The sequence below is a fragment of the Bos indicus x Bos taurus genome, chromosome 6 (assembly GCF_003369695.1).
Source record: "Bos indicus x Bos taurus breed Angus x Brahman F1 hybrid chromosome 6, Bos_hybrid_MaternalHap_v2.0, whole genome shotgun sequence".
Lineage (NCBI taxonomy): Eukaryota > Metazoa > Chordata > Mammalia > Artiodactyla > Bovidae > Bos > Bos indicus x Bos taurus.
Window position 1 is genome coordinate 22,746,074 of NC_040081.1, and position 15,442 is coordinate 22,761,515.

A 15,442-nucleotide genomic window follows, 5' to 3' on the forward strand; every position below is an offset into this window, starting at 1 on the left:
ATCCAAGTAACTTTCCAAAGGACATGGAGCTATTAATATTAAGTAGCAGAGCCATTACTTAAACTCACACCCATTTGGTGCCAAAGCCCATATCCTTAAATCATTAAGCTAGCTTGCATTCAATGCCTCTTTCTTTAACTCTCATCTCTTTATTTGTGGCATCTTAAAATAATATTTTATAGCTTTTATGTTACATGAGTTTCTCTTTTATGGGCATAGATTTTATGTTTAGCTTTGCATATAATTTTCAGCTTTTGTTTATTTATACTTCCTTTTGCCATCTTAATTATGTTTTTGGAGGGTTTCTACTTTCCTTTTTGACTTGGTGCTTCTTTTTTTTAATAACCAGAATTCTTGCTCTGTAAAATTCTTTCAGCATGGTATATGGAATTTGAAATTTAACTTTTACTGCAGTGGTTGCCTGCTTTTACCTTCTTATCAGTAAAATAGAAGATAACAAACCATAAAAAACATTTTTATTAATCATGGCTCACATTGCCTCCCCCGATGCAGAGTGAATTCTGATAGTGTTCATGCTGATTTTTGCAGCCATTAATTTAACAAAAAAGGATTTCACTTAGTGGGGCCATACGCCCTCTTAAATGCAGACTAAACCTGGCAGGTAGCCTGCTTCTCCAGCTTCTCCACCTTGTTTGCTGGTGATAACTCCTGAGTCATTACAGGTTCACTTTTGCTTCTTGCTGGTTCTCATCCCATGGCTTTAATATTTTGTTTTGTGAGTATTGTAATAACATAATTAAAAAAATCCAGAACACCCATAAAAGATAAAAGAAGAAACCCAAGGATTACCCATGTTACTGTCCCCAAGGGAGAACCATGATTAGCATTTTTATATGTATCTTTTCAAGTTGCACTCAGACCATCGTAGGATTATAATATTAATTTTTACAAAAGGTGCCCAGTAGGCATGTTGTTACGTATAAATATAAATATATTTTACCTCAATGCTATGTTTTGGAAAAATACAGATATTCGTCATCTCTGCTACTCTGCATAGTATTTCACTGCAGGTGTAAGCCATATTTATATGATCCATGTCCTATGCAGGATAGCCAAGTTCTTTCTTTTTTTTCCTAATCTTCCCCCACCTCTTTGCCCTCCTTCTTGTTCTTCTCCACCCTCTCCTTTTTCTTCTCTTTTTCCTTATCCTACTTATCTTCCTCTTTTGATAGCTCTTCCTGCTCCTCCCAACACATGCCACTCCTCCTTCTTCCTATCTTCCTCTTCCTCCTCCTCTCACACCTGCCTCTTTGTCTCTGTTTTTGGTCTTCTTTAATTTTCTTTAACTGCCTTATTTAACTTTAAACTGTTCTGCAATAAGCCCACTTGCTTTCTTCATTATGATTTCTTAGTGCTTTTTTGTTTTACTTTTTCTTCTTCCCCTCCATGCTTAAGTTGGGATTCTATTCAGTCTCCCTTCCACTCTCATAACTTTGTTCATGCTATTATTTCACCCCCGCTTCTGATCAGTCTGTGCTTTGCTTTGACCTCATTTTCATTAATAATTTAGGTGAACAATTTTATGCACCTTGCTGATGATTACACTGTAATTCTTGTCAGAGCCAAGCAAGACCTTGGTTTGCCTGGATTTCAGACCAGTGGTCTTTTCACTAGATTGCATTGCCTTATCATGACTGAGGTTAGAAATAGCCTCATATTTAGTGTACAGGTTAAACAAGGAAGAAAGCAAACAAGCAACGAGACCGAAGAAAAATAAAAAAATAATGGGAAAGAGAGTAGTCCTAATTTAACAAAGACTTGACTCTAGTGTTCTGTCTGCTCAGTGACTTTGTTCTAGGTGAATTAAAAAAGAACTGTTCATGAATGTTTGCCTGCTTTCATTCCTTCTAAGACTTTTAAAAATGTGTAACAGTTAATCTAGCCAACAGTGTTATTTCAGACCTAAGATTATAAGATTAAAGGAAGTATAATAAACATAGTAATATCTGTACTCAGAGGTAAAAGAACCATGCCTGATATATTAATTTGTTTTTCAGAATTAAAGGAATTTGTATACAGGCTCTGTACAAAATTTCAGGTAGTTAAGACTTGGTCTAGCAATCTTTTCCCTAAGTCATCACAAGTAAATAAGGAAATTATAAATATGTGATTAGGCAAATCAAGTTGGTAAAGGAAAGCAACTGGTCTTTTGAAGTGTATCTTGGCAGTAAGTTTTTGCAAAGCCAAGGTTACTTTCTCTATGGTGTTTCTCATGACTGCCTTTGTTTCTCTTTGACAGTAATTGTTTCCTAATCTGGGACTTTTCACCCAAGCCACCCATTTGACATGTACTAAGTCATTGTCAGAACTCTCCACCATGACCTGTCCATCTTGGGTGGCCCTACATGGCATGGCTCATAGCTTCATTGAGTTAGACAAGGGTGTGGTCCATGTGATCAGATTGGTTAGTTTTCTGTGATTGTGGTTTTCATTCTGTGTGCTCTCCGATGGAGAAGGATAAGAGGCTATGGAAGCTTCCTGATGGGAGAGACTGACTGAGGGGGAAACTGGGTCTTGTGCTGATGGGCAAGGCTATCCTTAGTTCAGTTCAGTTCAGTTCAGTTGCTCAGTTGTGTCCGACTCTTTGCGACCCCACGAACCACAGCACACCAGGCCTCTCTGTCCATAACCAACTCCCGGAGTTCACACAAACTCATGTCCATCGAGGCGGTGATGCCATCCAACCGTCTCATCCTCTGTCGTCCCCTTCTCCTCCTGCCTTCATCAGGGTCTTTTCAAATGAGTCAGTTCTTCACATCAGGTGGCCAAAGTACTGGAGATTCAGCTTCAACATCAGTCCTTCCAGTAAATCTTCAGGACTAATTTCCTTTAGGATGGACTGGGTTGGATCTCCTTGCAGTCTGAGGGACTCTCAAGAGTCTTCTCCAACACCACAGTTCAAAAGCATCAATTCTTCTGCATTCAGCTTTCTTTATAGTCCAACTCTCACATCCGTACATGACTACTGGAAAAACCATAGCCTTGACTGGATGGACCTTTGTTGGCAAAGTAATGTCTCTGCTTTTTAATATTTTGTCTAGGTTGGTCATAACTTTTCTTCCAAGAAGTAAGCGTCTTTTAATTTCATGGCTGCAGTCACCATCTGCAGTGATTTTGGAGCCCCCCAAAATAAAGTTTGATCTGTTTCCACTGTTGCCCCATCTATTTCCCATGAAGTGATGGGCCTGGATGCCATGATCTTCATTTTCTGAATGTTGAGCTTTAAGCCAACTTTTTCACTCTCGTCTTTCACTTTCTTCAAGAGGCTCTTTAGTTCTTCTTCACTTTCTGCCATGAGGGTGGTATCATCTGCATCTCTGAGGTTATTGATGTTCCTCCCTGCTATCTTGATTCCAGCTTGTGCTTCATCCAGCCCATCATTTCTCATATAAGCTAAATAACCAAGGTGACAATATACAGCCTTGACACACTCCTTTCTCTATTGTATTCAATGTAATACAATAAAATGGGGCCATGCTCAGTAAATCTTTAATCCAATTTTCTGTTGATGGGTGGAGCTGTGTTCCCTCCCTGCTATTTACCTGGGGCCATACTATGTTGAAGGTAATGAAGATAATGGAGTTCTCCTTCAAAAGATTCCATGCATGTACTGCTGCACTCAGTGCCCCCAACCTTGCAGCAGGCCACCACTGACCCATGCCTCTACTGGAGACTCCTGGACACTCCCTGGCAAGTCTGGGTCAGTCTCTTCTGGGGTCACTGCTGCTTTCTCCTGGGTGCTAGTGCACACAAGATTCTCTTTGTGCCCTCCAAGACTCTATTTTCCAGTCCTGTGTAAGTTCTGGCAGCTCTGTGGTGGGGTTAATGGCTACCTCCTCCAAGAGGGCTTATGCTATACCCAGGTCTTCTGCACCCAGAGCCCCTGCCCACGTGGCAGTCCACTGCTGACCTGTACCTCCACAGGAGATGCTTAAATACAGTTCTGTCTCACTCTCTGTGGGGTCCCTGGGTCCTGGTGTGCACAAGATTGTTTGAGCCCTCTGAGTATCTCTGGCAGGAATGGGGTTTGATTCTAAACATGAATTCTCCCCTCCTACCATCCTTCTGGAGAAGGCAATGGCACCCCACTCCAGTACTCTTGCCTGGAAAATCCCATGGACCGAGGAGCCTGGAAGGCTGCAGTCCATGGGGTCACTGAGGGTCGGACACGACTGAGCGACTTAGCTTTCACTTTTCACGTTCATGCATTGGAGAAGGAAATGGCAATCCACTCCAGTGTTCTTGCCTGAAGAATCCCAGGGATGGCGGAGCCTGGTGGGTTGCTATCTATGGGGTCGCACAGAGTCGGACACGACTGAAGCAACTTAGCAGCAGCAACCATCCTTCTAGAGCTTCTCCTTTGCCCTTGGATGTTGGGTATGTCCTCAAAGTCACTCCAGCACCGCGTAGCCACCACTCCAGCACCTACTGTCTTGCTGGGGCTTCTCCTTTGCCCTTGGATGTGGGGCATCTCCTCAGCTGCTCCAGTGCTGTGCAGCCGCCAATCCCAAAGAAAGGCAATGCCAAAGAATGCTCAAACTACCACACAATTGCACTCATGGAGAAGGCAATGGCAACCCACTCCAGTACTCTTGCCTGGAGAATCCCATGGACGGAGGAGCCTGGTAGGCTGCAGTCCATGGGGTAGCATAGAGTCGGACACGACTGAGCGACTTCACTTTCACTTTTCACTTTCATGCCTTGAAGAAGGAAATGGCAACCCACTCCAGTGTTCTTGCCTGGAGAATCCCAGGGACGGGGGAGCCTGGTGGGCTGCCGTCTATGGGGTCACACAGAGTCGGACATGACTGAAGTGACTTAGCAGCAGCAGCACACGCTAGTAAAGTAATGCTCAAATTTCTCCAAGCCAGGCTTCAGCAATACGTGAACCGTGAACTTCCAGATGTTCAAGCTGGTTTTAGAAAAGGCAGGGGAACCAGAGATCAAATTGCCAACATCTGCTGGATCATCAAAAAAGCAAGAGAGTTCCAGAAAAACATCTATTTCTGCTTTATTGACTATGCCAAAGCCTTTGACTGTGTGGATCACAATAACCTGTGGAAAATTCTTCAAGAGATGGGAATACCAGACCACCTGACCTGCCTCCTGAGAAATCTGTATGCAGGTCAGGAAGCAACAGTTAGAACTGGACATGGAACAACAGACTGGTTCCAAATAGGGAAAGGAGTACATCAAAGCTATATATTGTCACCCCGCTTATTTAACTTATATGCAGAGTACATCATGAGAAATGCTGGGCTGGATGAAACATAGCTGGAATCAAGATTGCTGGGAGAAATATCAATAACCTCAGATATGCAGATGACACCACCCCTATGGCAGAAAGTAAAGAAAAACTAAAGAGCCTCTTGAAGAAAGTGAAAGAGGAGAGTGAAAAAGTTGGCTTAAAGCTCAACGTTCAGAAAACGAAGATCATGGCATTCAGGCCCATCATTTCATGGCAAATAGATGGGGAAACAGTGGAAACAGGTCAAACTTTATTTTTGGGGGCTCCAAAGTCACTGCAGATGGTGACTGCAGCCATGAAATTAAAAGAGGCTTACTCCTTGGAAGAAAAGTTATGACCAACCTAGACAGAATATTAAAAAGCAGAGACATTACTTTGCCAACAAAGGTCTGTCTAGTCAAGTCTATGGTTTTTCCAGTAGTCATGTACGGATGTGAGAGTTGGACTATAAAGAAAGCTGAGTGCTGAAGGATTGATGCTTTTGAACTGTGGTGTTGGAGAAGACTCTTGAGAGTCCCTCAGACTGAAAGGAGATCCCAACCAGTCCATCCTAAAGGAAATCAGTCCTGAAGATTCACTGGAAGGACTGATGTTGAAGCTGAAACTCTGTATTTTGGCCACCTGATGTGAAGAACTGACTCAATTGAAAAGAAGGTGATGCTGGGAAAGACTGACGGCAGGAGGAGAAGGGGACAGCAGAGGATGAGATGGTTGGATGGCATCACCGCCTCGATGGACATGAGTTTGAGTGAACTCCAGGAGTTGGTGATGGACAGGGAGGCCTGGTGTGCTGTGGTTCATGGGGTCGCAAAGAGTCAGACATGACTGAATGACTGGACTGAACTGAACTCAACTGAAGTCGTTGTTGTTTATTACATTGTGGCAGTTAAGATATATCAACTATTGAATTAATTAAATAAAGACAGAGGCTGAGGTAGTTCAAATGTCATATGTAAGCAATCCAAAATCTAAGCCTGTAAATGCCTCAAGGCTACAAAATCAAAACCTAAAGACAGTCAGTTCCTAACTTCCAAGTAGACATTGAATGGTATTCAATCAATAATTTCCTTGCTTTGCTTCCATCTTTTCTCTGTAAAAGTCTCTGTAGGCTTCCTGTCCCTGGAATGTTCCTAACTACTCCTGGTTTGACACTGCCAGCTTGGAATCCATTCTTGCTTGAATAAACTCTTAAATTATTTAATTTGTCTCAGATTATGTTTTAACACTGTACAGTGAAAAGACCACATTTTAAAACCAGAAGGAATTCTTTTTATGCTGATAAGAACTGCCTTCTAAAGTAAAAGGAGATTAATGTTGCTTCCTGTGTTTTTGAGAGAAGGGGATGTTCCCCTTGCAAATTGCTGGTAGCTCAGTGGTAAAGAATCCACCTGCAATGCAGGAGCCACAGGAGACATGGGTTAGGTCCCTGGGCCTGGAAAATCCCCTGGAGGAGGGCATGGCAACCCACTCCAGTATTCTTTCCTGGAGAATCCCATGGACAGAGGAGCCGGGTGGGCTACAGTCCATAGGGTCACAAAGAGTCGAACATGACTGAAGCAACTGAGTGTGCATGCGTGCACAAACAAAATCTCCCTCAAAGGTGAAGATTTACCACTAATGAAACAGTGAAAAGGTGTGTGGCAAGATTGGAAGTCAGCTTTGAAAGAATGGTCCCCAAAGTGTTTTGAGCATTTAAGTGACGTCAGAGAAAAAGCACCACCTCTCAGATGATTGCTCTGAAGGAAGCCCTTTTCGGCTGATATATGTTGCACAATTTTTAGAGTCAGTTGTATACTTTACATCTTGTTTCTCCAAGGTAAATAGGCTTCTTGGAGATAGAACCTGTGTTTCCCACTTCTGTGTACTTCCTGTAGCATTCAACAGACTGTTGTATAAATTGCAGATGTTCAATAAATATGTTGATTAGCTGCTGAGGTAGAGTTGAGGGGAGGAGAATTAGGAATAAAATGTTCTCCAGTTAATTGCAAATTGCTTCCCTACTTAAAAATGAATTTGCATTTTATTATCTTTTCCCACAGTTTCTGGAATATGCTTCAGTTGGCATCTGTCATTTGATTTTATACAATTTTGTAAATTTTATGGAAATTTAAATTCTTTTTGAAAAAATTTCTTATGGAAATTAAAATTCTTACAAAGATTCTGCTGTAGGATTTTCTGTTGTTTCATGGTGGAAAGAAGTGTGGTGTAAAGGCAACCCTATTTTAATCATACTTCATATAATTTGTTAAGAGAATCATTGAAATTTAGAGCTTGTAGGATATCCTAAACACCCAGAACTCTACCTGGAACACAGTGAAAACTTACTAAGTCATTGAAAAATAAATGAATAATTTAGAGCATTCTCTTCACTTCATGATCAAAGACGCTAAAGCTCAGATTACTTGCTCACAGTTACAAGGTTGGCACAGGATAGATTAGAATACATACTCCTTGATGTTATCATGCTTTAAATGTGGATTTCACATTCAAATTATAACATGGAAAAGAATTTAAATTCAGTCTTTGAAAAACTTCTTTTACTTTAAAGTGTATGAATAAATCAAATTCTTAGGTTAATATCTATTAATATTACATTTTAGGAAGGGAGTAGTAAGAATTTGTTCATACAAGTCAAAAGGATTGTTTGAAGAGAAACCAGAGTAAAATGTCTTTTAAGTGGTTTGTTCAAGGCCTGTCAGTCTCTTCCTTTCTCCAAGTTTTTTTCCTCCATTTTTTATGATTAGTGGTTCCTATCCACTATGAAAGACTTTCTGTTGGAAACATTTGTCTCTCTCAACACATAATACATCTACTTCTCTGTATCACTTGGACTTTCAAGAAATGTTGGTTATCCTGTGGATTGATTTTCTGTTATTTTACAGGATGGAAAAAAAGAGTCAAGCTCGTGTACTTGTTTGAAGGGGCCAAAGCTCTCAGAAATAGGGACGATCGCCTGGATGATAACGCTCAGTGATGCCCTCCACAATTTCATCGATGGCCTGGCCATCGGGGCCTCCTGCACCTTGTCTCTTCTGCAGGGACTCAGCACCTCCATAGCCATCCTATGTGAGGAGTTCCCTCATGAATTAGGTAAGGAGTTCTTCTCATGTCGTCTAAGTCCGTTAACTTCTTGGTTTAAGGGGAGGGAGACATTTCAGATAACACGCTCTTAAAACTCCTGCTGATGTCTCGAAATGAAGCAGCCTTTTTAGACATTGGTTATTATCATTTATTTCATCCAAAAAGAGAAAAAAGTATTTAAGTAGAGAACAAATCTACTAAACTATTTAAGTAGAGAACAAATGTATGAACACCAGTGATGGGGGAAGAGGTGGGGTGGAATGAATTGGGAGATTGGGATTGATTGTTGTTGTTCAATAGCTAAGTTATGACTGACTCTTTGCAACCCCATGGACTGCAGCACACCAGGCTTCCCTGTCCTTCCCTTGGTCAAACTGTCTCCTGAAGTTTGCCCAAGTTCATGTCTGTTGAGTTCAGTTCAGTTCAGTCGCTCAGTCATGTCCGACTCTTTGCCACCCCATGGACTGCAGCACGCCAGGCCTCCCTGTCCATCACCAACTGCCAGAGTTCACTCAAACTCATGTCCATTGAATCGGTGATGCCATCTAACCACCTCATCCTCTGTGGTCCCCTTCTCCTCCCACCTTCAATCTTTCCCAGCATCAGGGTATTTTCCAATGAGTCAGCTCTGGTGATGCCATCCAACCATCTCATCTTCTGCCACCCTCTTCACCTTTTGCTTTCACTATTGACACTGTGTATAAAATAGATAACTAGTGAGAACCTGCTGTGTAGCTCAGGGAACTCTGCTTGGTGCTCTGTGGTGACCAAAATGGGAAGGAAATCGAAAAGAGAGAATACCTGTTTGCTGCACAGTAGAAGCTAACACAACATTGTAAAGCAACTATACTCCAGTAAAAAGTAATTAAAAAAAAAAGAAAAACTATTGACTTAATGTATTCTTCTTCTTCTAGGGGACTTTGTGATCCTACTCAATGCAGGAATGAGCACTCGACAAGCCTTGTTATTCAATTTCCTTTCTGCATGTTCCTGCTATGTTGGGCTAGCTTTTGGCATCTTGGTGGGCAATAATTTTGCTCCAAATATTATCTTTGCCCTTGCTGGAGGCATGTTCCTCTATATTTCTCTGGCGGACATGGTAAGAAACTTTAAGATTTTGTTGTATTTTAAATTTGGAAATAAACATCTGGGTTATGAATTGACTGCTGCTGCTGCTAAATCACTTCAGTCGTGTCTGATTCTGTGCAACCCCATAGACGGCAGCCCACCAGGCTCCCCCATCCCTGGGGTTCTCCAGGCAAGAACACCGGAGTGGGTTGCCATTTCCTTCTCTAAGGGTGACCTTTTGCTTTTCTCAGTGTGGATGGCCTTTCTGTTGTCATTTAAAGTATTTCAGGTCCGCTCTTTTTGAGTGGTTTGTACTAATAGTGATTTGACAGTGATTCTCATTAATTCTTTGATCTAGGTAGGATCTCATTGCTAGAGGACAAAATGACTTATTTTTGTTGAAGTAGAGATATTTTCCCAGGTGTTTTTCCTTGTGGGTAAAGCTTGTATCCTGCTATGGTATGGCTCCAAAGGACTTTTCACCCTTTTTTCAAGAAGAGGTCATATTTGGAAGGAAATGACTTGCTGAATAAAGTAAATAGCATTCTGTTACTTCAAAGTTCTAAACAGTAAGAGACTTTTGAGGTAGAGTAAATTTGATAAGTTAAAGGTGAACGATATTTACTTGGGTCAGTATATATTTATATCTATGTTTATGTTTATGCTGTTTCTGTGTATGTCTGTGTGTGTGTGTGTAAGGGAGAGAGTATCAGTGGTTCCGTGCATTTTCAAATAAATCATGGATGGTTTTCTAGAAAACGAAAATGTGCTAAATGGATGCAAATCAAGGAATGTTTCCTTTGCATTTGGAACTGAATGTCTTTTTACATGTATAACTTACTAATTTAATTTCCTCCATATGCATTAACTCTGTTCATTGTTCTGTGCAGACCCTTTATAAGCACAAGGATTTCATCTCTTAGAACCATCACTGCATTTATGTTTTTCTTCACAGAATTTAGTGCCTCATAATGTATTTACGTTAGGTCATCACTTCTTTTCTTTTGAAATATAAGAACAGAATCTATTAGAGTTATTCGGTTTAAAGAAATAATACAAATAAATGATGCTATATATACTTACGGCAGCTTTGCTTTTTTCAGAATGGCTTCACAAATTTCATCCATTGTATCCTTGTAATTTACGTTTTCTCAAATCAGGCAGTTGGAGTGACTGCAGAGTCTGGAGGTCTCCTGAATGCTTTGGCACATTGCACCACTGTGTACATAGCAAATCACTTGGAAATGTGTTTTGAAAAGATGACATTTACAGATCTCTTCATGAGCCTTTTCAGTAAAAGTTTTGTGCTGAGAAAGAGTGGATTTTAAGTGTAGAACTTGGGGTTTTAATTGCTTTCACCACCATGAGATTGTTATAGTCTTCAATTCAAAAACAGCACTGTTTATTTAAAAAACCTTATGATTTTATGAGGGATAGAACAAGCAAAAGGAAACAAATTGAAGAGAATAAGAATTAACTATATAGTGACTTCTGAAAGCATATTTCATCAGCTATTATCAATTGATATTTTTGTATCAGGCTTGGAAATTGGTAAGGCATTGTAGATGGTGGAGGGAGCAGAAAGGCACGGTTTTTTGTCTACAAAGAGGGGAACCTGTAATTCAACAAACAAAACCACACACATGATTACATAAATACAAGTAAAAACTGAAATGAATGGAAAAACAGTATATGTGATGCAAGATGATAATAGGGGTGTCTAAGTTGTTTGGGGAGGCCTTACAAATAGCTGTGAAAAGAAGAGAGGCGAAAAGCAAAGGAGAAAAGGAAAGATATAAACATCTGAATGCAGAGTTCCAAAGAATAGTAAAAGAGATAAGAAAGCCTTCCTCAGTGATCAATGCAAAGAAATAGAGGAAAACAACAGAATGGGAAAGACTAGAGATCTCTTCAAGAAAATTAGAGATACCAAGGGAACATTTCATGCAAAGATGGGCTCGATAAAGGACAGAAATGGTATGGACCTAACAGAAGCAGAAGATATTAAGAAGAGATGGCAAGAATACACAGAAGAACTGTACAAAAAAGATCTTCATGACCCAGATAATCACGATGGTGTGATCACTGACCTAGAGCCAGACATCCTGGAATGCGAAGTCAAGTGGGCCTTAGAAAGCGTCACTACGAACAAATCTAGTGGAGGTGATAGAATTCCAGTTGAGCTATTCCAAATCCTGGAAGATGATGCTGTGAAAGTGCTGCACTCAATATGCCAGCAAATTTGGAAAACTCAGCAGTGGCCACAGGACTGGAAAAGGTCAGTTTTCATTCCAATCCCAAAGAAAGGCAATGCCAAAGAATGCTCAAACTACTGCACAATTGCACTCATCTCACACGCTAAAGCCTTCAGCAATATGTGAACCGTGAACTTCCTGATGTTCAAGCTGGTTTTAGAAAAGGCAGAGGAACCAGAGATCAAATTGCCAACATCCGCTGGATCATGGAAAAAGCAAGAGAGCTCCAGAAAAACATCTATTTCTGCTTTATTGACTATGCCAAAGCCTTTGACTGTGTGGATCACAATAACCTGTGGAAAATTCTAAAAGAAATGGGAATACCAGACCACCTGATCTGCCTCTTGAGAAATTTGTATGCAGGTCAGGAAGCAACAGTTAGAACTGGACATGGAACAACAGACTGGTTCCAAATAGGAAAAGGAGTACGTCAAGGCTGTATATTGTTACCCTGTTTATTTAACTTCTATGCAGAGTACATCATGAGAAATGCTGGGCTGGAAGAAGCACAAGCTGGAATCAAGATTTCTGGGAGAAATATCAATAACCTCAGATATGCAGATGACACCACCCTTATGGCAGAAAGTGAAGAGGAACTCAAAAGCCTCTTGATGAAAGTAAAAGTGGAGAGTGAAGAAGTTTGTGTAAAGCTTAACATTCAGAAAACGAAGATCATGGCATCCGGTCCCATCATTTCATGGCAAATAGATGGGGAAACAGTGGCAACAGTGTCAGACTTTATTTTTTTGGGCTCCAAAATCACTGCAGATGGTGACTGCAGCCATGAAATTAAAAGAGGCTTACTCCTTGGAAGGAAAGTTATGACCAACCTAGATAACATGTTCAAAAGCAGAGACTTTACTTTGCCAACAAAGTTTCATCTAGTCAAGGCTATGGTTTTTCCAGTGGTCGTGTATGGATGTGAGAGTTGGACTGTGAAGAAGGCTGAGTGCCAAAGAATTGATGCTTTTGAACTGTGGTGTTGGAGAAGACTCTCGAGAGTCCTTCAGACTGCAAGTAGATCCAGCCAGTCCATTCTGAAGATCATCCTTGGGATTTCTTGGAAGGAATGATGCTAAAGCTGAAACTCCAGTACTTTGGCCACCTCATGCGAAGAGTTGACTCATTGGAAAAGACTCTGCTGCTGGGAGGGATTGGGGGCAGGAGGAGAAGGGGATGACAGAGGATGAGATGGCTGGATGGCATCACTGACTCGATGGACGTGAGTCTGGGTGAACTCCGGGAGTTGATGATGGACAGGGAGGCTTGGCGTGCTGTGATTCATGGGGTCGCAGAGTCGGACACGACTGAGCGACTGAACTGAACTGAAAGTTAGGAAGGCCTAGGAGAAGCCTTCCTATGAAAGTTAGAAAGCAGAAACCTCAAAGATTTAGCTCGTTGAAAGACTTGAGGGAAAAGAGGTTTTGGTGGGTGTGAAGATTTTGAGGATGGAAAGAGGCTGGATACATTTGAGGTCCGAATGATGTGGATGGAGCAGAGAGAGCAAGGAAGGGAGGGAGAGGAGGCATAAAATGAGATTAATCTCCAGCCACTGATTGACTAACCTGGGGCACAGTCTTCTTACTCTTCTTCTTGTTGATGTCTGATTACACTGGCTTTTGCTGTTATGCTCTCTGTACTAGAACATTTAAACCAGGGACAGAAACGCTCACCCCCTGCCACCCCCACAGGAATCTGTAATAACTTTTATGTTTGACCACAAGATGGCAACAGTTATCTAACAATGTATCTTTCCTCTAGTTTCCAGAGATGAACGATATGCTGAGAGAAAAGGTAACTGGAAGAAAAACCGATTTCACCTTCTTCATGATTCAGAACGCAGGGATGTTAACTGGATTCACAGCCATTCTTCTCATCACTTTGTATGCGGGAGAAATTGAATTGGAGTAATAAGAAGTGAAAGATGGTGGTGTTAATGAAGGCATTTAATAAATAAAAACAGCTCCAAAGGGATTTTTAAGCTGATCCTATTTAGTTAAAAGATAATTTTGTTTTTAGCTGTATGTCAAGAAAACTGATTATTGGTTTCAGGATCTGTGAAACAGACCATCATTTGTTGTTAAAAATGCTTTAAAAAGCTTTTGGTTCCAGTCTGAAAAGCCTGATACATGAGATCTTTGGTAAATGCTGACTTTTTTTTAATGTTTCACGCATATTAAAAAACCATCACAAAGCAAGAAACATGCATTCTGTAATCATTTCGACACCAAAACCCAGAGGAAAATATAAACTAGGCTGTATAAGCCTTTAAATCTCTATGGTTGGATCAAATGTTCAAGTAGTTTCAGAGTGGTTTCTTTCAATTAATTTGTTCTAGTGCTTTCACAAACAAGTACATATAAATGTGGAAGAGAATCAAAATGTACAAAACACAGATATAAATGATTCCAAGGCCTTAATGAATCCAGGAGAGAAAGATTGCTCATAGCTTTGGTTTTGTTTTTATATTACAGATAGGGACTTGTTGGATGGCTTTGAAAACCATCTTGAAATAATATGAAATCAGTAAAATTTTGTTAACTCTACTAATTTCAGACTCAGATTTTTTTTTTTCCCTCTAAGTGTAATGTAACGCTGATGACAGCTCATCGGTGGTATCCAATGTATTTCCTTTGTCAAGGTGAAGAAATGTTGGTTTACAGAAAGAAATTGAATGTAATTTTAAGCAATTTACTTTTAAAGATGAACACAACTATTTAGCAGAGGATATTTTAAGTAAATGCAAAATAACAGCTGAATGGCTGTATATCAAAGACTAAGATATATGTTTTTTATGGGTGTCCAAGAAACAGAAAATACTTCTTTTGTATTCAGCCTATGTTTTTCCTATATGGTATATTTTGCAAAAAAAATCACACACAGCATGATTATTTTTCTACCTTTTATAAAAGATAGAGACTGTTTATTCATTTAGTAGATACAGAAATTTGGTCTATAATTGAACATCCTAGCCCCAATCTCACTCCCAAATCACTTAAGGGAAGATGATTGAACTGAGAAAAATATTTGATAGATGCCAACAATGACCTCGGAAATTATACTGTCCCACAGGCTGTAAAATTGTATCACGTAGCAATAATGCAGAAGTGATGAATGTTTAGCATGTATGTTAATGTACATTTCCCTCTGACAATTGAAAAATATTGTTTGACCAAATAGTAAACACCTTTGAAACCTTGTATTGTGTCATTCATTATTCATTTTAATGGATAGTTTTTGAGTGACTTTCATGTACCTGGTATTACGAGGAAGAGAAATAGGTATGTTTATGTTAAAGCTATTCAGCAAATAAATACTGTAAAGATTAATCATTGTTCATTGAAATCAGTATACATAGAATCTATTTTTATCATTTCACCTGTTCACATTCAATCTTAGGAAATTATCTTTACCTTTTCAAAGCACAGATTATATGTCTGGGTTGAGAAGCTATTTAAGAAGCTACAGCACGGAGTATATATGTATCCTCTATGTCTTTGTCTCTATTCCTGCCCTGCAAATAGGTTTATCAGTACTAGTTTTCTAGATTTCCATATACATGTATTAATATGCAATATTTGTTTTTCTCTTTCTGACTGACTTCACTCTGTATGACAGACTCTAAGTTCATCCGCATCACCAAAATGACCCAATTTCATCCCTTTTTATGGCTGAGTAATATTCCACTGTGTGTACGTACCACATCTTCTTTATCCATTCATCTGTCAGTGGACATCTAGGTTGCTTCCATGTCTTGGCTATTGTAAAT

At 40.1% G+C, this 15,442-nt stretch overlaps 1 protein-coding gene across 4 annotated transcripts in view; it reads left to right on the forward strand.

Annotated features, from left to right (window-relative positions):
* The window catches only part of SLC39A8 (solute carrier family 39 member 8), an 83,715-nt gene extending 68,842 nt beyond the window's left edge, over positions 1-14,873 (forward strand). For all 4 annotated transcript variants that reach the window (XM_027543967.1, XM_027543966.1, XM_027543965.1 and 1 more), the window contains 3 exons: positions 8,152-8,359; positions 9,265-9,449; positions 13,435-14,873. In XM_027543967.1, the coding sequence (XP_027399768.1) occupies positions 8,152-8,359; positions 9,265-9,449; positions 13,435-13,584 (543 nt within the window). In that variant the 3' untranslated portion in view covers positions 13,585-14,873. The remainder of the gene's footprint in view (positions 1-8,151; positions 8,360-9,264; positions 9,450-13,434) is intronic.
* Positions 14,874-15,442: the final 569 nt, after the last annotated feature.